Source organism: Microchirus variegatus, assembly GCF_963457635.1.
Source record: "Microchirus variegatus genome assembly, chromosome: 2".
Classification (NCBI taxonomy): Eukaryota; Metazoa; Chordata; class Actinopteri; order Pleuronectiformes; family Soleidae; genus Microchirus; species Microchirus variegatus.
The window spans coordinates 27,161,139-27,185,652 of record NC_139803.1 but is presented as its reverse complement, the minus strand read 5'-3'; the positions used below and the strand labels follow the sequence as shown (position 1 = coordinate 27,185,652).

General features: G+C 40.1%; 1 protein-coding gene across 1 annotated transcript in view; it reads left to right on the top strand.

Annotated features, from left to right (window-relative positions):
* Window positions 1-24,514, top strand: part of col25a1 (collagen type XXV alpha 1 chain) — a gene marked incomplete at both ends in the record, with an annotated part of 168,435 nt that overhangs the window by 88,081 nt on the left and 55,840 nt on the right. Inside the window, 3 exons of the mRNA XM_083885827.1 lie at window positions 7,621-7,665; window positions 12,077-12,084; window positions 23,661-23,687. Of these exons, the coding sequence (XP_083741953.1) occupies window positions 7,621-7,665; window positions 12,077-12,084; window positions 23,661-23,687 (80 nt within the window). The remainder of the gene's footprint in view (window positions 1-7,620; window positions 7,666-12,076; window positions 12,085-23,660; window positions 23,688-24,514) is intronic.

The following is a 24,514-nucleotide window of genomic DNA, read 5'->3' as shown; positions in this document are numbered from 1 at the left end:
AATTGCCAAATTCATCAGGAAATGGGTGGGGGAATGAAATTGTTCCAAATTGATAACATCCTCTGACACCAAATGCATCATCAACTTCTTAGAAATTGTAATCGGTAGCAGTTTTTCTGCGTGACAATAAATGTGTCTTTATGTAATTGGTTTCAAAATCCTGCTGGCTTTTGTCTCCGGGACGAACTGACATGATTAAGTGTCCTGTTGCTTTAACGTCATGATAACAACACTGGCACAGACTCATGAGCGATCAAAACACTGCATTTTGATGATGTCTCTGTAATTGAAAACTGTAGAACTGAGTGTCATCAGTATGAGGTGCTGGCGTCACTGTTCATTACGCCTCATGGCTATTTGTGTTAATTCAGTCCCTAATCAGTGATCTGTCTTGCTTTGTACGACCGTTGTACAATTAAAACTGTGCGGCTCAGAATTTATATTATTTTTGGGAAGCAATGTCAACACTTGCGTATTACAATATATTGAGTGCAATGGTCTTAAAGAAACTTGTGGCATTTGTGTGTATAAGTGTATATGCGGTGACAAATAATGAGTAAATGTAAAATCTACACACAATGGTCTCTTTTCTGGGCAACCGATTAAATATAATTACGAAGAACTAGGAAATGGCTGTAATCATTATATTCAGTCAGGAAATGGTTGCATTGGAGTTAAGTGCAGCTGGAAATAAGGATAATGAAGATATAGGCCACAGAATCTAGGAATAATATGAGATATCCTTTAGAACATTGTTTTCATAGGTTGAATTGGGCTTTAAATGTGGGTCTTTGGAAAATTAAAATAGGCTTCTGAATTCCTCCACAGAATTTGCTGTTTATATCATGTTGCCAAACCTCTATGTAGCAATAGAGACTTCAAATTGCCACCAAATGCTAATAGCTTAGCACTCTTTTAACTGGTTAGAGAATTATTCCACGAGTATGTATTACAATACACTGCAGTAGTTTTGGGTTGTAAGTAATCCAAACAGGATGCCTCTGAAGACCCGCTGTTAAATATAGTTCATAATAAGTTTGCTCTTTGAAATAGCTTATGAAATGAGGCATTTTGGGATTTACATCCAAATTCAGGGAGCGCTGAGCTTCCATTGACTCAAGTAAAGCTTATTCCTACAAGTGGTGATGAGTGGTTTGTAATGAATTTAGACAAACCTATAGTTGACCCTGGTCAAAGTTAAAGTGAACAAACTGAAGGTATTAAGGCCATAGAGCTTAAACGAAAGGCAAAGATGCTCTTTGAGAACAAACTCTTTGTTCTACCGTCCCACTCTTCAACTTGCGTACATTGTAAAGGTCCGAGGAAGTTAAGGGATTAATGCAAGTGGTTCAGAAAGTCAGTCTGAGTACTGCCCCCTCCTGTAGCCACTTTACCAGGTCACAGGTTTCCTGTTTTTTTTTTCCTCTCTCCAGACATACAGATGGCTTTGTACTCAACCTTTTAATCTCAAATACCTGTGTGGTCAATGCAGTAGTAGCATTTCAATAGTGGGGAAATGTTGCTTGAGCGTCTAATCTGACAGTCACTCTTTAGTTTGAGAAGAGTTAAAAACAAGGCTAGATGTTTTACATCATGTTTATCTTGGTATGTGCATATTTTCTCAAGTTTTTTTCTTTGGAAGACGTGTCCATATTCCGTAGCTGTGCTGGCACGGCTCTTTGGTAGCCGTTAAACTTTGCTGTTCATGCTTTGACACAAAATACACATCCCCTTGAAGATGATGAGAGCAGTGACATTGACGCATGAGGCTGATTGTAAAATTGTGGTCAAGTTTTTATTTTCCCCATTTTTACAGTGAACACATTGTTCTGTGAATTAGCATTTCATGTATTGATTTATTCATCGTCATGCCGAGTAATAAAGGTCTTGGATCAGAATTGCTGTCATTTCTGCCAGGAATTTCCACAAAAATGTAGTTGTACAATAACAAATGATTGTACAGTAGAAAGCCAGCTTTTGTGCAGCTTTATTTCGATTGACCTGGATACCCAAGTGCTGCCTGGTTGAATAAATGCATCTATCCATGTTGTGGGATTTAATTGACTATATTAAAGTCGGTTTCAAATCGTCCTAGATCCTTGGAAAGCTTGTAAAGACATCGATCAACAGAGTTTTTTTTAGTTTTTTTTAATAAATTCTAAGCATCTTACTCAACTAAACTTGAAGACCCATGTTTACAAGCCAGTTAGAACCTCTTAAAGGTGCACCAGTGTATTTTTTTTTTTTTTTTTTTTAAATATCACAGCTGATCATACAGGTTTTTTTGCTCGCACAACCTGGGTGAACCCAGCCGAGTCTTTCTTGAGAAGAATCAGAATCTCAGAAAATCCTAATCATTCACAAACTCCTGGTGCGTTGGAGGTGGGCATACCACCTACTACTTGATGTCTTTCAATTCGGCTGTTGCATCCATTTTAAGCGACTTGCTCCACGGAGCTCCCTCCGGCAAAAGTGGTTAGACGCTATCCGTCGATGGCCGTCACTCCTAGAAAACTAGCACATTTTTCTCTCAGATCATTGGTCTGATTTGTTGGTCTATCCAATTGTGCCTGGGTTAGCCAGGCCATGCTAGCACAGACAATATTTAAAGGTAGGCTCTTTTTAATTTTCTTCCAAATCTTCCAAAGCAAATAAGTTTGTATCTTATTTGTTAAAAAATGCTATCTGAATTACATGATAGAAAGATGGTCTGGCATACCCATCTGTCACTTTCTGAACTGCCTATCTGCCCGCACCCTGCCTTTTTTTTTTTGCCAGTGCAGCCAGACTCACAGCAAATGAAATGAAATGATAGCCAGACATTTGTGAGTGTGGAAATTGTCCAAAATTACAACGGAAGACAACCCGCAGTGTTAGGGGGCGCATTAATGACTAGAGAGCCGAAGGAGATTTGGTGTTTTCAACAACGTAACCCACTAATTCTAGTATTTCCAGAGTTACAGAACCTAGCTTCAAAATCATGCCGAATCCTCACAGCCATGACATAACCTTATGTATTCCTTAACAGGGGATTCAAGGCTTACTTTGAAATGGCAGCAGTACATTTTAAGAACCTTATCACTTAAAATAAAGGGACAATCCATTTACTGTCTCTCTACCAAACACCAGTAAAGCAATTCGCTCTCTGAAAACATCAGCACTGCACATACTGTGCGACCGTGACATTTCTCTCAAACATTCATGTTAAGCATTGTATTTTTATGACTCGTGTATAAACAGCCAGGTCAGCAGCACTTTTGGCACCCATAGAATAGACTTCTTGTTTACAATTCAAGGGAAATGTGTTTGAACCAATGCGAACTGTGGAGCAAAACGAATCAAAGATGATTTTTTTTAAAGCTTGGCACTAAGTTGATGTGAACCTTTTTTTTTAAATTTCATCCTGTAGGAGTTTTTCTCTTCTTTTTGTTGGTTTTGATGATACATGCATTTCAACACCACCTCTTTTAATACACACAGTGAACATTTTTATTAAATAATTTCAGAAAAATAAAGCTACCTATCTCTTCAAGCCTGATTTACTGTTGCAGTTAAGGATCTATAACCCAGCTTGTAAGTCTTGACTTTTATGTTAAATACATGTTATATTGTTCAGAGAGAGAGAGGTTGTGTCTGATTATGGTATATCAAGCTCTGAAACCTCTCTGGTATTGTAAATTATTCTGACCAGGGCTGGTTTATTTAAAACTGATTGATCTGAGGGAAAGAGGGAAATGGAGAAGTCCAGGGTTGTTGACTGTTTTAGGCCAATCAATATTTTATGGATGATGGGGAAGGTTAAAATGCAAATTTGTCTCAAAAACCTGAAGTATAAACAAGAAGTTTATTATGTCAAGCAATGCGTATCATTTCAATAATGTTGTAATGAAGAACATGACCAGAAGTATTCAAAAACAATACAGCCATGGCTCAGAACAGCATGTTTCACAATACTGTCAATTGCATGGGAATCATTTGTGCCAAATAGCATTAAAATGACTATGTACTTTGGAACAGAAATATTCTTTGTGATTGTAGAAGACTCTTGTTGTTTCGTTATTCCTTGAAAAAAAGGGATGGAAATGAATACATTTTGAAAATGGGAAGTTTAGTTGATTCATTGTGTTTGACCAGCGGGTGCCAACTTCTATGTGATGATTTAAATAATACAAAATGATGACCAAGATTTCTGTAGGGCACTCGCATCAAAGCTAGTTTGCAGTGCGATTCATTTCATGTGTACATTTGGTTTCAAACTTGGCAACAAATCAGCTGAGGCCTATCTCATAGCCAAGTGTCTATCAACAGACTAACACTGTATTAGCCTCTAGAGGAAACACCATTTATCTCAATCTACCATCCACTGTTCACAGTTTACATTCCGACTACTGAGGTGAGACATAAGAATAGAGTTGAGGATGAGACATCATCTCCTGCAACATCTTGGCTAACATCTATCTGCATGTAAATAGTTGTGGGCAACCAAAAGTCTGCTCAAACATGATTGGTTAAACAACACACTGAAAGCGGAAGCTTTCCAGTCCCTCACCTACACGGTTATTCGCTGAGGCTGGGGAGGAATGTTATTCACTTTACAGTGATTTGGTCAAAGACTAGTTTTGACCCACTGATGATCAATCCCCACACACAAATGAAAAGGAAAGGAAAAGACCAGGGATCAGCACTTCATTAGGCTACATTTAACAGGAACTATGATATTTGTCTGCACAAATATCTTGGCAAGCCATTCAATAAGCATTGGACCGTTCAACCAACAGACCAACATTGCCATCTCTAGATCTGCACTGCTGGGTGCCTAATAGTGAAGCCAAATAGTGCTTCCACTGATGCCTTTTCTCTCTGGTTCCGCATCGTGAAATAGCTCTCAACTGCTTATTTTCGAAAATATAGCACAATATGTCGCTCCACCACTTCCATTTTTGCAATGTCTGATCATAAACTCTGCCTGACCAAATCTTTGAATGAACATCAAGTTCACTCAATTTTATTTCACTTTAAAAAGTGTAAATCAGGGTCGTTGACCCGAAACCATGTGCTTCGATGCCACTTTTTTTCCCCCTGAAATCTTTGTTCCATGACTGTATTTGGGATCATTGTGAGAAAACATCAGTCCGATCTGGAATTTTTCGAGACTGCTCAAGCTCACTCAGCACCCAGGTACCAAGTACAAGGTCTATTAATTTCATTTGTCAGGTCTTAGAATGATTGGTCAATGAATTGTCTTAGTCAATTATGAACCAACAGAAAAACCTGCCTTGACTGTGCCTGGTGGTCATTTAACAGTTGAACTGAATGTGTCTGAATGTGAATGAATAATGTCCCAACATTTTTCTTGGCTTGTAATTGTAGTGTTTCAGTGTTACCATCACAGCTTGTTTGATGGAGAGACTCTCTTTATAGCGTATAATCAGAGTATAAAATATTGTGATGAACACTGTGAATCCAGATATGTAAAAATAATGCAGGTATTTTGTCTGGATCGAAAACGTTCATGTGGAGAATGTTTTCTCAGCAGCTGTCAGAAATATACCCTAAAATCAGGAAGATGTTGTATTGTCGGACAAAATATTCCTCTCAAAGGTGTCAAGTGTCATTTCAAAGTGAGCAATAATGAAGTGGCTGCCAAGTACAGTAAACCCCCTTATGTTTCCTTAAAAAACAATCCTATGGAGAGAACCAGGTTGATATGAGCCATAGTAAAGTGAGAGTCAAACTCCACCTGTGGTTACGTACTTGAAACTGTGCTTGGACCTTTCTCTGGCAGTGCCTGACATTATTCTGGAAATCGTCCAAAGGGAGCCGAGTTGGAGGCTGAAGTGGAGCCAAACAGTGGGATCAAATTGAGGACTAAGAATCATACAAAGGGTTGTGTAACATAATCTTGCTTTTTGCACCCCAATAACACATCTGGAGTACCATAAATCAGACAAACTCTGCAGAAAAGAGACTCTTTTCTTTGCCACTTTTATTTCTCTTCATTATAGACAGACGGCGATAGCAGAGGGCAAATATGGAAAGGAAAGTATGTTGGTGGAACATGCTAAAGTTGAAAGGGGAGGTTTTAATACAGACTGTAAGGTTGTGTGATTTAAAGTAAGAAAGTCATTTGATTGTGATTTATTCTTTTTTGGTGCCCACAAAAGCTTGCTGTCACAAAAATCCTCTCTCAGAGCAACTATTGACACCCAGGCAATTAATTTTAAGTATTTCGGTCTATGCAGAAAATGACTTAAGCCCCATTACATGCTTGGTAATTATCTTAAGTCTAAACACAATGACAAACCTATTCTTTGCCAGTCAAAAGGGTCTTAAGAACAATCAAAAATGATTTGCATAATAACTCTTTACAGAGTTGCTTCTGCCTGAACTTTGGTCTGTCTCTTTTTTTCCTGTAATTCTGAACCAGACGGCAATCTTTGTTCCTCTTGGTTACTCCGACTTTCAATCTCTTTGCTCCTGACAGTTCCTTTAATGCTGGTGGAAAGTGCAATTTTCCCTCTTAGATATTACCCTTTCCATTGCAGTGACAGGTTCTCCTCAGAGGTGGAGCATGCTCATGTACCACTGTGAAACTGTATTATAGGAGCTCAACTTTAAATGTTCAGCTAGTCTAAAAGTCAAAGCCTCACCCTCTGCATAAATTGTGAATGCACCTACTTTTGTGAGCAGACAGCAAACAAAATGCCAATGCCTGAAAAAGTCTTTCCAGCCGCCAACCTCAGCAAAGGACTGCATGTTTTGCACAGAGTAAGCGGTCATTTTGGAGGCTTTTTCTGAGAGCTACCTGTATGCATTATAACCCAGTGTAGTCTCCTACATGTAAAAACTGACAAAGCATGTAATTACTTTCGTTCTCAAGCTGAGCTTCAGCAGACTGAGGGAAATGGTAAACAGGAAAATGCATGTGGATAAACAAATTAAAAACTGGAGAATCAGTGTAGGGATGACAGGATGAAGTGCACTTTTGTGTGTGTTGCTTTTTTCACCACCTGAGCTTGTTTAAATAGAACTGGTATACTTAATGAACCTTGAGATTTTGAATTATTTCCTATCCAAATCCAATATTTGTCAGTGGCTCTTCCTCATCCTGTTGTTGGGTGGTTTGACTGTGAGGCTTCTTGAAGAACATGTGTAATGGTAAATTCAATTTGTCTTTGTCTCAGAGCTATAGCTGCCAATCACCCTTTTCCTCACACAGAATACCAGCTCCTTTTGTGTATTCAAATTAGAATGTCTAGACTGAACTTGCACCTTCCCACAACATCCGCAGGGAGTCGGCTCCCCGATACCTGCAGTAGACAAAGAGATGTGAAAACACGACCTGGCAAGGCAGACCACTTTGTCTATTGGAGGAATGCGAAAGAGGAGTTGCTTAGGTATAAATGTTTCGGGCTCACAATGCTCTGGGTCTTTCTACAGCTACGACCACTCGTGTGGGGATTGACCTTTTCTTTGCAGAGAAAATAAAACGTTGTCGGCCGGCAGAAGTCTCTATTTCAATCTTCACCAGCAGCAGAGAATTTCCACAACACATGAAACGTATTAAAACAAAAGGACAATCAAATCCCTTACTAATTCGTATTATATTCTTTATTGCAGGACCTCCAGGAAAGCGAGGAAGAAGAGGCCGCAATGGAGAACCTGGTATGTAGATCTGTGTTTGTTTATGTGTGTATGTGTGTATGTGTGTCCAGCCCAAAGATTACCGCCGTCTCAATCCAGAAATGTTTAAGGAACGATTCGGTAGGATATCAGCAAATAGCCCTGCACTTACAGTCATGTAAAAGTACACTGTATATCTTTGGAAGCCAAAATAGGTTATGGATGTGTAATTTGTGGCCCTGCGGTTTCAGAGCTCACTTGGACCGTTTCAGCTTCAGTCACCATAGAAACACTAGATTTTCACAGCAAAACTGGGACAGCAAGTTTGGGAAAGTAAATGTGATGCCCGAAACCTGCCCAAGGTAATGAAGTCCGTGTCGAAACTTTGAGACACTCCAAGCCTCCAGTGTTGTCCCAGACATGATGTTAGTTTGTTCAGTGTGTGTGTATAAATATACATATACATAATAGCCCATGCTTGTTGGTCGTCACAAATTTGGCAACAAGTTGTCTTAATGCACTCAGGATATCCATTCTGCCCTCCCTCCTCCCACACGCTCTCCTGAGTTGACTCACCGAACTTGGCCCAGCAGAGGCCTTGAGAATGTCGGAAAAAGACAAGCTGTGCAGTGACACTCCTGTAGTCAGAGTGTGTCGTCGAAAATTGAATTCACAGTGAGAACATGCGTTTATAAGAAACACTGCTTCCACACTCCACTCACCTGTGAGTGAAAGTGATAATGGCCTCTGGAGTGGGGTTGCATTGGTGTGCAGAGACCGTGGAGCCGCAGAGCACAGCAAACACTTTGGAAGAAAAACAATTTGAGTGACGAGGTCCCTCGTATCAGTTTTATAGTCCAGCAAACAAACTCTGTATCTGAAAAGAAATAGCTGCTGTTTTTTTACGACCAAATCCAGCCACTACTTTGAAAAATTGCAGGAATTAACACACATTAGTTGAGGTGTGCTTTTTGAGTATCAATGATTCTGTTACTTCTACCAATTCTTCATTCATTTGACTATATTATCCTCCACATGAGGGTTGAGGGACAGGCCAGAACCAATCACAGCTGACGCAGGATAAAAGGCGGGGTACACCCTGGACAGGTCACCAGTCCATCGTCGAGCAAACATTTAGAGATAAACAACCATTGACACCTATTGTCAATTTAGAGTGTCCAATTAAGCTCTGCATGTTTTTGGATCGTGTGAAGAAACCGGAGGACCTGAAGAAAACCCACTCATGGGGAGAACATGCAAACTCCACACCGAAAGGCCTGAGCTGGAATGCAGTTTGAGACATGGATCAGTGTAGCATGGCTCTCTGCTCTCACATACTACAAAACCCAATCCAGTGACTCCCTCAAAGGCAGTGGAAGAGGGGAAAAAAAAATTGAAATCAAACGACAGAAAGACAACAGTCCACTGTTCTGGTTGGCTGCACATCTGAAATACCGCCAAGCTTTGTTTATGTAGCACTCAACTTTCCAATAAACATGCACTTTGCCAAGCGTATTTCCAATGGCACCATTGTTCAAAGACAGCGTGTTCATTCTCTGGTCAGCCAAAGCAAATGTGGAGAATGTAAATGGCTTCCTCTTGACAAATCAATCGGAAACAAGCAAACAATCATAGCCACTCACAATGTCTGGACTGGAGAGGCATAGTGTCAGTCAAGGATTGACAATGGGGAAACGGGAAAGGACAGGAAACAAAAAAGAAACAATTATGTTTAATCACCTAAATTATACTGCTAAACTAAACTTGTCAAATCTGTCATTTTTTGCTTGACCAAAACCTGCTCAATCCATCTTTTTTATTTTATTGTTTTTATCTGTATGTTCATTGGTTATGAACAGCTTCTGCAAAAGCATTTCAAACAAAACCAATGCTTCAGAATTCCTTGTACATGTGATGTTGGCACTTTAATTGGTACGAAAGCGACTCTCCTTGTTCAAGATGTGCAGTTGCTTTTTTTGCCCAGATGTGTCGGTGAAAATAAAGTGGAGAAAAACCCATTGTGAAACTCCTCAGGATGAAAATAAAATATTTCAGACATATTATACAACTGAAAAATTAGGTCCTTTACAAGAACAGGCATGTTGCATGATGCACTGTAAGCCTTCTGCAAATCCAATTTCCCTCTTTTCTCAACAGCGGTGGCTGTAGGGAAGTATATTTAATTCATGATTTGCTTTAACCAAAAGCAACCAAGCTGCTACCACAAATGTGTGTGTGTGTGTGCGAAAGAGAGAAGGTGAGAGAAGTAATCGGAAAAAAAGCTTACTGATATTTACCTATGCATTAAAAGTGAATCAGATACTTTATTAGGATCCCTTGTGTGTTAAATTAGGGACATATGGAAAGGAAAATTGTGGCATGACAGTTGTAAATGAAATAAGTTTTTGTAGCAGTGAAAACAGATTCAAACTGTTCCAGCAAGCTGGAAAATGTTGGACTTAACCTCACATATTTTCCCTGTGTGAATAACTGGCTCTTGTTACTCGTGTACCTGCATTCACCAAAGCAGGAATCAAAGCTCAAACCGAGGAACTGGAGCAACCTTTCACCACAACTGATCTTGCGAAAATTGCCTTGAGAGCACCGCTGCAGCTGTGTAACCTTTGTGTCACCCCGGAGCATTAATGCACGTCTCGCCGTCACGTCAGTGATCACAGGCTTCATACAGCACAATACCCTGAATCAGGGAGTTTGGTAACCTTTATACTCAAAGCAGCAGAGTGAAAATGAAAAATTGTGGAGAAAATGACTGGCCGTACCAGAGTAGGAACAGAAAGTGAAACTCGGCCTGAGTGAGTGAATTATGATGATGATGGAGCGCTGAGGATGGATTTTTAACAAGATGTCATATTCCATTTAATTTTGCATGCATTATAATGAGGATTTGTGTCAAAACATACACAGTAGAGCAGGTTTATTAAAATCTATGTGGTCTACTGTAACCCAGCGTTCCATAAAACAATGCCGCAAAAGTGCAGCCCAGTGTGCTTCACATATGACACGGCAATTTGCCCTTTCTCTTAGTCATGAAGAGGAACAGTTCAAAGACACATGACCTGCAGAGGGAAAAAAACGCAGCTGGGCAGCTTTTTAATAAAGACCTGAAATGGTTTGCAGGTTTTTGGGGGAGCCGCGGAGTACACTGGCCACACGGACCCTTCTCTAGTGGTTGCCTCAGTGCTTGCTTGCTAAATAAATCGATACATGTCTTAGACAGAAATAGATTGAATATTAAATTGGACATATTATGCAAAATGTTTAATCATTTAAATCCTTATATTTGGGAGGTCCTATCAGTTGACAAAGGGGACGACACAATGCGCTAAATTCCTGGAATTGTTGTTTTGCGGAGCTCCACTTACACCTACACAAACTTCCAGCCTCTGACGATTTATCTGTCCAGTGGATACATGTTATATATGACGGCAATGTGCCTGCTAGAGCCTGCAAATGATCACTTTTCCAAATGCTAACTGCTGTTAGCTCACAGTAGCCTGTGTGGCTGATGTCATTTCCTGTCCCTTAAGTTTCTGTTTACCAATACACAGAGTGTTCTGCACAGGGCTGTTTTGGCAGAGTGATTGAACTGCTGTGGTGCTTCGTCCTTATGGTGTTTTGACTAAAGCATGTCACAGACATGTTCATTAGGACACCAGGGAACTAGGTTAACTTGGAGAAATAGGGTATAATATGTCCCTTAAGTAAATAATAACATTGACAACTGTAAATAAAACCCTAAATTATGTTTATAATTTAATGTTGGATGTAATAAATGTAATGATGTAATAATTACTCCTGAATGTCTTATTGTTTGTATTATAATAATATTCTTAGCAAATATCTTTAGCATTATATTCTGCCTATATTCTATCACCTCAATGATGTTAAGTGGTTGGCCTCATGTAACCAATTGGGCAAATTGAGCAACCCTCAGGTTAGAAGCCCAGTTCCCTTCTGCTTGGTCATGGGCTGCCCTTGCTTCAAACAGCAGTAATAGGGCGAGTGCAACCTCACAAAACCATGAGGGGGGATTTTTAACAAGTGCAGAACCTCTTGTAACAGCGAAATTACAGCAAGTAAAAAAAATGAACGTGATTGCCAGGCTATTGAGGCCCAGCCATATGTACAATATTGGATATCTTTTTACATAATGTTCTGTACTGTACAGTGTAGGTTACTGTTCAGTGCCTTTTTTTTATTTGGCAGGGAATCAGTCTGTGAATGCATCATGGAAGAGACTTATCTTTGTAAAATGTTCCTTTCCAAGGAAAAAATTCCCAGCAAGAGCCTGCTTTATTCCCATCTTACTTATTTTGGATATGTGGTTTCACTGGAACATTGATGATTTTACTCTGTTTGATCACTGATTGAAAACACACTCTAATAACTCTAATAATAATATTTTTTTTTTTTCTCCCATTTTCTCTTTCAGGACCTCCTGTAAGTATGCCTGCATCACATCTTCTCTAAATTTGATCACCACATGAAGGTAAAAAAAAAAACAGGGGGGAAAAAACAGGTTGACGCAGCAGTGAGTCACAAACTTTCAATAGCATAAAGGTCAGTTAATGTGACCGACACTGACTTAAAATTGAATAGTATGACATTTGTGATTGTGACATTTTGGTAAATATAATTATTCATTTTGGTGTAGGGTTTTTCATTTCTGTAGGCCAAATGTGAAGCTACTTTCCGCAACCAGCTGTCTTGGCCTAACATACAACCTTCAATCAGGAGTAACAGTCACGAAAGCAATATATTTGACGATCAATGTAGAAGCTATCACAGTATGACAAATTGGTCACTTGAGATTTTTTTTTTTTGTTGCACCACACACCACACTTTTATGAACATAATCTCTATATCCCACCATTCCATGAATATAGACCCCCTTTCCCCTGTCATCTGGACAGACTGGTTTCTAATATCCAAGATGCTGGCCTCAACCCCACCCAGCTCCATGAACCCTAACAGATTATCTCACCTCATTATTCTGATGGGTGATCACAGATTTCACTCCCTTTACCAGATGGAAACCTTCAGAGTTCCCATTGAATGATGAATGCAAACCCTTACACATACACAAGTACCAGGGACTGAGATAGTTCGTTGCATAACCTGGTCAAGTGGGCACTGTGCATGTCTGCACACTCTGTTAAAAATTATTTATAGCCCAGAGGCAAGTGTGATTGAATAGGTATAATGGCGTGTGTCAACTGAGCTGTAAAAGTCGTAAATTAATCCTTGGAGCCCTCTCAGACGCTTGCTCCTGGGGTTCTGGGACTTAAGTAAGTGCAGGTGGTCTCACTTTTCAGCCTCCCTCTGCAGGCTTTTACATCTGACAAATAAAAGCATACTGTAAGATGTCTCAAGAGCCAACTGGAGTCCAAGATGTGTTGTCTCTGAATTGGTCATGCGGCTGGATTTTTTCCAGTAAATGTATGGGGTAACTGTGTTCTGTTACTTTATGCAGTGCACATTAGGCAAGTACCTGAGAGCAAATTGCCCTCTGAAGTCGCAGTAGAAAGTGATAGTAGAAAAACGTAGCGCTCAAAACCCTTTAACAGGAAGGCTGTAATTTACAAAAATTGACCTAAGGCAATTAGTGTGAATAAATGCATTTAAAAAAAAATAGAAAAAGAAGCAAGATCTGACAATTACTCACCCTATGGTCACAAAATATGTTTCCAAAATGTAAATGAATATCTGTTGTTGTTGTTTTAAAGGGACAGTACGTTATCTCATGTGGTTTTCCATCTGGTATTCCCACCCTGGGGGATGGCGGTGGATACGTCGCTATGAATATTCAATAGTGCTCTGTTGTCAACCTCTACAACTCTGGGAACACTGTGTAAAGTGTTCATAGCCCCTGAAGCCAAACAAAGCAACCACTGCTGAAGTCATTAAAGATTTTGGTGACTTAATCATTACTCAGCTGCTGATGAATGGACAGGGACCTGTGGTTGTGGAGACAGAGAGAGAGAATAGGGCTTCCCAAGCCAAACTCAGTAGGAAAAGATACTCATTGGTGGTTCGTGATCTGCATTTGAACATGGAAAAGTGATTTGCCTTTGTTTTGATTTCGCTTATTTTCCACTGCTTGAGTTTTCTGCATGGGTCACAGGATCAGTTGTCAAGTGATTGGTTAGATATCACCTTTTGTTTCAGGCAGATAATGGGGAAGTGATGCAGACATGGGCAGTTGCCTTATTTTTATTTTGTATTGTTCATAAAATATGTGAAATGACTGAGGAAAAAATATTCATATCATTGCTTCTCAGTTGTATCTATTTTTGTCATCTCTTCAAGGGTGGTCCATCCAAGCAACCACCACTGTGTGTGCACACCGTTTAGCATTAATTAAGCATAAAACACCACCCCTGAGGGTGCACTCAAGCACCCACCGCCGCCACCACCACCACCACCCACTGACCGTATGCCTTTAGCACGGTCGGTATGCCAGCCTAAATTAAAATTAGTTAGAAACTAACATGCTTTGAAAAGTTGGTTAGAAGGAAAGGGGAAATATTTGAAAATGATACAGTGTTGGAAATATCAGACCCACTTCAGCCCACTAAGAATGCTTCAGCACCACACTGGAGTCTTGAGCTAAGACAGCTACAGTACAGCACGCGTCCCCTCCAAGAGTTCACTCACATTACCAATGAGCAGATATCTGTATCTGTATTAGAGGCAGCTTCTTCCACCTCCCTCCATAATCTGCAGAGATTCCAGTGACCCAACTTGAGGATGATCTGTCACAGCATATGAATTATGCAGCTGCAGTACAGGGATTAGAGGCAATGAGAGGGTAAAGGGAAGGAGACCAGACGCCAACTATACCCTTCATTTGCTGTGCAGCGCAGTTCCACACCTGTTAATAAAACATATTCCATAGGAACTTTGATCATCCTTGCCCTCCAGAGCAGGAGTAGGGACCATTTTATCTAAAAAAAACGAAAATGAGAGAAGTCTGAAGGAGGCCCAGCATGCTCTGATGGGATGTTTTAATTCACACTTCTTCCTCGGTTGCCTGTTGTGAGTTTCAAAACCGAAAAAGCCATTAACAGTTTCACATCAGCACAATAGAGGCATGAGCATGCACACACAAACAAATGCTTTGGCACTGAAGAGGCCCACTGAGAGCTGCAAGTGGATCTATCCGACATGACAGCGATTATTTGAGCTCATAAGGGCAGCAGTGCCTGAGGAGGCCCGCTGGCACTGGATGTGACAACATTAAGAGTTTGACCTTTTAGAAGTCAGCCCTCTGCTCACGCTGTGCCAATCAGCTGCGCTTGTCTGTCAGCGAATGATGGGAGGGAGTGTTACAGGGCGACTGTGAGGTTTACTCTCTGTGATTTGAGGCAGTCCACAGTGAGCTTTGGTTAGATGAGTGGGCCGAATACTCTCGAAGAAAAACGGACTGTCGTTACCTTAGCATGGTAGAAGGATCAGCGTATGAGTGCAATGCTTGCAGTTTAAGAGAAAGCTCGACATCTTTTTGATTGAGAGAACTTTTCCTCCCAACTCATAACATCAAATGATGAGAAAAGTAGAGCAGCCAGTATGTGGTTCTAATTGAATCAACAGAAGAATTGAAAGTAATACTTTTCCAACTGGAACATTGTCCCTTATTCAACATTTCATATCCACGACAAGAATTTTGTGGGCCAGAAATTTGCTTATGTATTGCGCGCAGAAAAAAAATTGGCTTTGACATGTTCTCCTTCTCAGGCATGAGGAGACCTTCCCCCGCCTGACGCCGTAAATCAAGAATCTCCTCGATGTTTGATTTGCATTTGTCACACCTCGAAACCAATTATATTATCAGTTTCACTTTCCTTCGCTCACAGCATCCCCGCTCCCACAAAAACATTAAACACATAACAACAAGCAGACACACACTCACACAAACACACGCACACATTAAAGTCATTTTCTGCCGGCTAATTGTGATACACTGTGGATATGGGAACCAGATGCCATTCCCAAGTCAGTTTTCCAGTGTGGTTTTCCTATCCCTGCCTAACCTCTGCATACAGATTCCCCCGACGAGCACCAGCCACTTGTGGTCATCCGTTCTTGCCCATTCTGCTCTGATTACTCACATCCCCGTCCTCCATTAGTTTCCCGCCATGAAAAAAATGTTTCCCGCAGCCCACGGTAATATGATTGAGGGTTCCCATGCAGAACTAACAGATGGAGGTGTACATAAGACATTTTTTTTGTGCATGTTTGACACTGACTTGATTTCGATGATTTCCAATAAGTCCCACAGCAGGATTGAAGCTGCAAATGAAATGGGAATGTGTCCATTCTGCAGCAATTTTATTTATAATTTTGGGTCAAGCCTTTTTAACCTTTGTTCTAATACAGAGGGCTTGAGAAAATTATTGCCAGAGAATATCGTTTTCCCTTCTGTAGTGCAAAGAGAAGCACAATATTGTAAGTGTTCAAAATCAGCATTACAGGAAATGCTTTTTTGCTGAATGTTAAATGGGAAGGTTGATACTCTCATCGTCTGCATGAAGCTGCAGCCAGAAACTGATCAGCTTAACTTAGCATACAGATTGGAAGCAGGCACAAGTACCGACCCTGCCTTTGCCCAAAGGTAACAAAATCTGCTTAGCAGGCCAGTAACTTACACCATAAATTGAAGTGTAAAAATGCCAATTTGTAGTGTTCCAGGACTTATTTTTGGGACTTTTTCAGGTTTTGTTCATTAGCTTTTAGCGGTGTTGGCAGTCTGACTCAGTTTCCTTAAGAACGAGCCAGGCTAGCTTTACCCCCCGTGCTCCTGCCTTAATGCTAAGCTAACTGGCAGCTGGTGGGAGTCTCATATTTACTATATAGATCTGATGTTGGTATCAAACTCAGAAAGAAGAAAATAAATCATTTATTTTTCCAAATGTTGAATGATGCTGTTGAGTTGATCAGGTCAAACAGAATGACGAAACCTACATGTTTTTTAATTGAGGCATGGCAATCCTGATCCATCACTTCACTGTGTGAAGCGCGTAACGCAGGAGTTGATCCTATAAAATCCTTTATTTTCACCCTCTCCCCGCGTTTGCGGCAGGCAGCACTCCTCACCTGCCCCCTCATCACTTACTCTTTTCATGTCAACACTTGGTGCCTGGAGGATTGCTCTACTTAACTTCCTGTGTACACACACACACGTTTATTAATAATGTGTAGCTGTGTGAGAAAACCCTCACGCCCGTAAAGACGAGGTTGTAAAAGTGGTAGTTGTTGGCCTGCGCTCTCAGAGATGCCAGTGCTCCAGGGTGAGATGATTGGATCCATGTGGTCGGCTGTTCCAGCTACAGCAACTGCTGCCAGCCCACTTGGCCCAGGGTCTCCGGAGAGGATTTGAGCTCTCGTTGTGATGGATTGATTTTCTGGACCTCGATAGGTTTTAACAGTTCACTGTGATGAAAACTATATAGCCGAGTCCAGACGGGGAGGTTATACATGCGGATCCCACGTTCCTCACTTGTTGCATTTCATTGGATTCACAAGATTGTACCAGCAGACCATAGCCACAAGAATGACTTTGCTCATGTCAACAACAGCTAAAGTTGTGGATGTCAGCCAGCCGCTCTACGCTCACTGCAGTCAGGCGAACACTGTCAGGCTTTCATCCGTCACGTTTCCACAAAATTATTGGAGAGCAGGAATGCGAAGAATGGTTATTCACTGTCTTGACTTCTTTGGAAGACAATTTGAAATTAGGTTGACTGAAGAGTGGTGCTTTGGTACTGCCTGGATAATAATAATAAGTGAACAGTCAAGCCTCTTTGTCCTTGTTGACTACAATACAATATATAAAAATACATAATTAGTTTTTAAAATCTATAATGTATGTATTAGAGTAAGCACATTTTTGTGTAGATTTTAAGTACAGATCCCACCATTTGAGAATTTGGTTTAGATAAAGGAACATACAATGCAAATAAAATGTATTAGTTTCAGTTCATCACACATCTCGAGAAACAAACTAGCATGATTCTGGAAAAATAGCCACATCACAACTATTACTATTAGTGACAGTGGAAAATGTGTTCTTTTTACCCGGAAAAAAAACAGGCAACGTTTGTCTGGCACTGGTGGTTAAGTCAGAAGATGATGTCCAGTTTCCCAATTGGTCTTCTTAGTTTGTCTATGACCAGGGAAATAACCACTTGTTATGGATTAAATATATTTAACAGGTTACACATTAGCATTGGCAAAAGAAGCTCACTCAGTTTCTCCAGAGACTCAAACATTAATGCTGAGCTGGTGGTCATTTTTCACTCTGCTGTTAAACATATAAGCTGTAAACCAGTTTGATCAGTAAATACTTCAGAGATCAGTAAACAGAGTGACATTGGATTAAAATGTATAGGAATCTTTTCTCAGTTTGAATCATAAATCTGTTAAATTAAAGGTAGACCAAAATAGACTTATTTGCCTTCATTATTACAACAGCCATACATGAAATGTGCCAGGAGTGCCAGGATCAATATGTTGAACATTACATTCCTTTGTAATATAGAGTTTAGTGTGCTACAATAAGTGTCTTGAAGTGTAGCATTCCCCATGCTTACCTGTGGAAAAATACCAGACATTTCCTCTTTTTATATATATACCAACGGCTCATTCAGGCCTTTGGCTTGGAATGACATGTTAGGCATGTATTTGGACGTGTGTATTTATACATGTAAAAATGTTTAAACTTGAACCAGTGGTCCAACAACTCAACAGCAGGATGTTCTGTTACAATGTTCTGTTCATCTGGTGATGGAGGTTTGACATAGTTTTGCCCAGCGCTAAGTAGCAGAAGATGTGAGGCTTACCATCGATGTGATGCGTGTCATTCTCAATAAGTAGATATCGAGCTTCTGCTTAAGGGCAGCTGCTCTTAAAAAGTCATTTACACTGGGACTAATCTTAGAAGAAGTTTCCGAGGGAAATACAGCAACAGTGAGTTCCAGTAGAAACACATGGAAATCCAAAACATTACAAAAATATGTAAATAATCTGGAAAGAAATGGTTTGACATGGAGAGTTTCATGAAGTACTAAATATTAATATTGCTGCTTTATTCTAGGTTTGCCCAAAAATCTAGAGAAAGAGTTTGTATTATTTTATCCACGTAAAGGATATTAAGTTCCTCATAAGTTCAGTAATTTGCCCATGATTGCTTAGTTAGTTGAAAATAAAGATATTTTAAAGTTACCTCTACAGGGGGGGAGACAGCTTGAGCAAAAGCTTTTGGTCCAATCATTACATGATAAAACACTATTGCAAGCACTAAGAGAGTGCAAACCTCTGCCAGTTCGTGTTTCTGGATCACCACCAAAATCTAATCATCTCTTCCTTGAGCCATAAAAATGCATCTAATATAGTCTATACTTTTTGAGTTATGCTGCTCGCAGGAGGTAATGACAGTGTGCACAACATAGGGGAAGTCTATTGGGTCAAATGACTCTTTTATCACTTTTATAATGTCATTGTAAAGTAAAAATTAGGTGTATTGCTGGGTAACTGCTAGCTTCAAAAAATAGGTTCGTTTCCAAACAAAACATCATTACAGAATTTCATTTTATATGCATGAGACCAGGCAGCCCATGGCCAAGTGGAAGGAAATTGTGCTTCCCCACCAGGTCAAGGCCTGGGTTACCCCTGACCAAACTACACAATCCCCATTGGTCATTGTCAATTGGACACTCTAAATCTGTGTTTCCATCGTGGTACACTTCGGTTTAGTGTGGTATAGTTTGGAATTGTAAAAACCCTGGGTCAGGCTTGCATTTTGACTGAGGACAGTACCTTTATAGATGGGATGTGGGCTTCAGTGACAACGAACGTCCACATTGAAGTCGACACAACGGGCAATAAGACATCAAGCCTTGTATGAGAATAGGCTGTGGTCGTGGTCAAGAACCAAGTACTGATATTTTTCTTTTACTCTGGTATCCCAAGGAAAGGGTGCCAAAGAATAGCACCTAAAAATATGTGCAGATGACATTAAGTGGTTAATCATTTTCAACAAATTAACTTCCTGATGCACTGTGAGAGCTGGTCTGTTCAAACACAATCAGCCTGATGAGCAACGGAGCACCTGCTGGAAGCACTGCTTTTGAAAAAGAGCCAGAGCAGTGAAAAGATGTGAAAACTGAGGTGTTGATTAGAAACCTTCTTTAGGGCAAAACAGAGCCACGAAGCTGCAGAGATGCTTTGACAAATTGACACCCGCTGCAGCTCTACTGTAGTATAGTTTCCTCCTTTGAAAATATCTTTGCAGGAGGGCTGTTTAATAGTCTCTATAAAAAGGCTCTTTCAACGTACTCCTTTTGGAAGAGCTGCTGTTGATGCCGTCTGTCCAACTGATGTGCAAATGATGGGCTATATAATGAGCAGGTGCAAGCTGTGCAGAGAAATAATTTCCACATGCTCTTATGACCAGGTACTATGGAAGGACTAGTGTGATTTTTAGGTGAGATATGTTGAGGTATTTTTAACAACATTCCAGTACAAATTGGTGCATGCTGTTGAAGCATATTTATTCAGTCTAATATGGTGATTCACAGCTATCTGTGGTGACTTTGGGCATCTTTACATTGCTTTACATTGGATCATTATTTTTCTATGGGTCACCACAGCAGATGATCCGCATATTTGATTTGGCAGGGACCCAACCCTCCTTTTTATTCGGGTTTGGACTGGCACAAATGACACTGTTCCATTATAATTCTACGAGACTACTGGCCACTGATTGGCAGAGAGTGTTGTCATTGGAAGAGTTATGAACGCAACTTTCCAACAGCCGGACTGTAAAAAGACTTAATAATCCTGAAAAACATCCAGCTATCTCCAGCATTTAGCAAGGACATTTCTAAAATCTCAATATTTAACAGAGAAGCCTTGTGTATTTAGTGACAGCACTGGCAAAAGCTGTGAGGCGAATCGCTACCCATTCAGCTGTATTTCAGTTCAAGGACTGTGTCAGACGGACTTCCAGTCATGCAGGAAGTACTCGACAATTTGGTGAACAATACTTTTGCACTAATTAACTGATTCTAATCATTCAGTTTTGTATACTGAAAATAACTTTTTCTCATCACTAGTTTCAGTGTTGTCATGGCAGTTTTGCGCAGTCGTGCTATGATGACCCTGCCCACCTTGAGGAGGTACTGTTAATGAAGTCATGTAAAATGACGTGCCTGATACCACACCAAATAGAGTCAAGTAGAGCTGAGTAGTGCTAGGAGTGTATAATGGAAAAGTGCCAAGAGTAAACTGGATGTGGCTTGTAAACTTATTTTACAAAATGAAAATTGCAGTTTTACAACAATGAACACCAAATGTTAAGAGATTATAGCTATTCCACTGTTCAAATACCTCTCATTGTCCCAATGTCTTCCCTCTAAAACTAAAAACTAACATACAGTTGAAACAATTACATGTTCTTAAAATGAATTCATAAGAAGATTCCTCCATAATACTTAACACTGGCATGTACAAAAAGCTACAGTGGGTGTATTTATTTTGCTGCAGCCATTCACGTTCACAGAAACAGCGCGTCAATAGCCCCCTGTTGTTCAAAGGCAATTTTCCTTCACAATAAAAAGCTTGTACTGATTTCCTTTAGCTGCGATCCATTTTCTGAAACACGCTGGAAACTTATTTAGCCGATGTGAAATGACTCAACGTTGTAGTAAAAGTAAAAGTCACATTCGATTCCAGTATGTTGCCTCTTTTACAACCCCTCAAGGAACCGCAATTGGAAACATTGTTTTTATAATGGCACATTTTGTGTTTACAAGTGTGTTGTGGTTCTTTGTTTTAACCAGTTAAGTCGTCGGACCACCTCCTTAGATGTGTGTATTAAAGCAGCATTTCCCATCAATCTTTTCCCTCTGTCTGGATTTGTTAAGATAACAGTTGCCTCATATCTGAATGAATGAATTGGACTAAAATATGCTTTTTGTACAGGTTAAGACCCACGTGACCAGGGTAAAGCTATGCACAGTTAACTACACATCAAAAATAATGTCCAAAGACACTGAGCAGGCAGAAACCTGGCTGCAACTTCCTTCCCCCAGAGCATTGTGGTAGATATTGGCTGCGGAAAACTGCTGGACTCCCTCTGAAGCATTTCGTGTTTTAGACCATACTATTATGTGCCAATGCAGTGGAAGCCTGTCTGCAACTACAGGCCCACTATTCTGGGTCACTGGTCCATAGACGTGTAGGAACAGCATCCAAACACGGGTCTTGTACTAATGTCATCAATCTATGGATTAGTTTCAGTTTATTTTTCCCGGCACCATTCATCTTTGGAAACAAACCAGCACAATTCTTGTAAAGTAGCCACATCACAGTAAGTACTATAAGTGACAGCTGAACAATTTGTTCTTTTTACCTGAAAACAAAACAAAAAATTGTTCTGGTACTTTCAAAAAAAATATGGCGATAAAGTCAGAAGAGCGTCCAGTTCCCCAAACCTCAATCGAATGATGGGAAATCTAGTCTTAACTTGTTTTGTCTATGACCAGGACATTTTTTTTATTGATAAAATATATTTGACAAGTTGCAGATTAGCATTGGCAAAACAATGTCATTCAGTTTCTCCTGGGGCTCAAACATTAATGCTGAGCCGGGTGGTCATTTATTCACGCCGCTGATACTGGACTAATATTTCCAATAATAGCTTTTTCCACAAATCCAACGTCAGGGGAGGAGAGAGAACCCAACAAACTGGGCTTCACCCTTTAAAATGCAGTGTTATTAAAAGTGCTATGTTTAAACATAAGCTCATTAGGCTTCGACATTTAGATGCTCAGCTCATTGTCAAATCGTCTACCTCACCCCAGAGCCCACCCAGGAGCCTGTGTGCTGATCGACAGGCAACTGGATGCAAAGCTGCCTCACAAAAAACTGCCTGAACGAGAAGTGTTCCCCATGTTTGGGACACATTTTTACATTGTGCTTGCCAATACTTGGTTGGAGATCGGTGGAAGTGATCCTCTGAGTAAACACAGTCTTGATTTCAGCCTTGTTTTTAAATTGTGTGTTTGTATAAGCCGTGCCGTCTACAGCGCATAACGGACCAGCTCCCCAGTCTGGGACAGGGTATCTTAATCATCCGCTGAAAGTGATGTCAAAAAGTACACAATGTTGGAGTCTTCCAAACCCGATTTGTTAATCACATGATTATGCTTGCCTCTCTTGAAGTTCAAAATGTTTAACAGCATGACCGTCAATGTTTTTTGTTTTAGTTTTTTTAACTCTTTTTACAAGATTACAGATTTGACACGGAGAAACAAATGTGATGATAGAAAACTAAATATATATAATTAATAATAATAATAATGAATAGATAAACGTAGACCTTGACAGTTCAGTGACTGACATGACCCCTCATCATTCCTCTCATACTGCATTACCATCGAACATTCAACCCAATAGTGCCATGACATGCTGTGTTGGCCGTCTACTGGACAGGACATTCATATTTTGTATACGATAACAGCACTTCACACCAGTTAGTCATTTATTACTATATCAATGTCAGGTTTCCCATGTTTTCAAATATGCCTCCTGTCTGTTGTTTGCTTAAATCAACTGTTCACAATTAGCTATGTTGGTCATTTCCTCCAACCATTCTTGCTGTTTTCCAGTGTCTAAAGACAATCCTACAGCCTGTAGTTAGGGCTCGTCTACACCACAGAGTCTGTCGTCAATAACACCTAGTGTGCAGAGCGCAGAGCTCTATTCCAAATATTTTGTTGAGGATCGCTGTTAAATATTTTTCCATAAATTCAATCCATTTGGCATTCATACAGCGTGTGAATAAATGTGCCCCTGCTCCTGTCACATCGCCCAGCACATATATCAGATTCCCTCAGTACCTCCCATATGATCCTATACGTAATTTGCCATGTACCGATGTTTTTATACATTTGTATTGTTGAAAAAAGTTTGAACCATCTTTTTTGAACCATCCTTTTTCCTTTTCTTTTTAGGGCCCTCCAGGTCCGCAGGGTGAAAAGGTGAGTAATGAAATGTTTTGTTTGATATGGTCATTGATTGATTGTATTCATATATTTTACACTGATGCTTCAAGAGTTAGCAAATATGCTTAGGTTATTTGCCTCTTAGTTTAGTTTGGAAGGCAGGCAGGCTATTTCCCTGAGACATAATATGCATACTGTCTCTGTTCTTATCAAAATCTAATTGTGTCTTAATTATGGAGCCCATCATACGTTTTTGCAGGTCAAGATGGTAAAAGCATTACATTTTTTTGATTACTTTATTTTAAGATCTGCATTAATTCACACTTACCGCGTCATGATCTCAAGTTTCTGAGTCGTAAGAATTAAGTTCTCTGGGTTGACTTGGAGCCAGAGCCCAAGTTTAAGCTCTTAAATTGCTCCGCAGCAGGAGAGCATGCAAAGTAAACCGCACTGAAATGTGTACTCCTGTAATCCTGGCATCTGATGATTCATGCCAAAGTTGATAAAGACCCTGAATGTAGGTAAACTGGAAACAAGTCGGTCTTAGATCGTAAAATGCTACTGCGAAAAACATCAAGCCCTTTCACAAGCTGGCAATGACTAAGTTAAGTATCATCTCAATTCTTTTTTGGTGACAAACTTGGGCCATAACCCATTATATTTAAAGGATTCTTCTGCTATTCAAAAAAAAAAAGAACCAATAAATTGAATGAAATGCTGTGAGAATGCTTACCAGTGCACAAGAAACAGTTTGTCATCTGTGTTGAGTTACACTCTCTGGTAAATGATGATGTGGGGTGCGGAATGACGTTGTCGCCGATAGACGTCATGTGTGTTTGTGTGGTTTAGTTTGTCTTATTTAG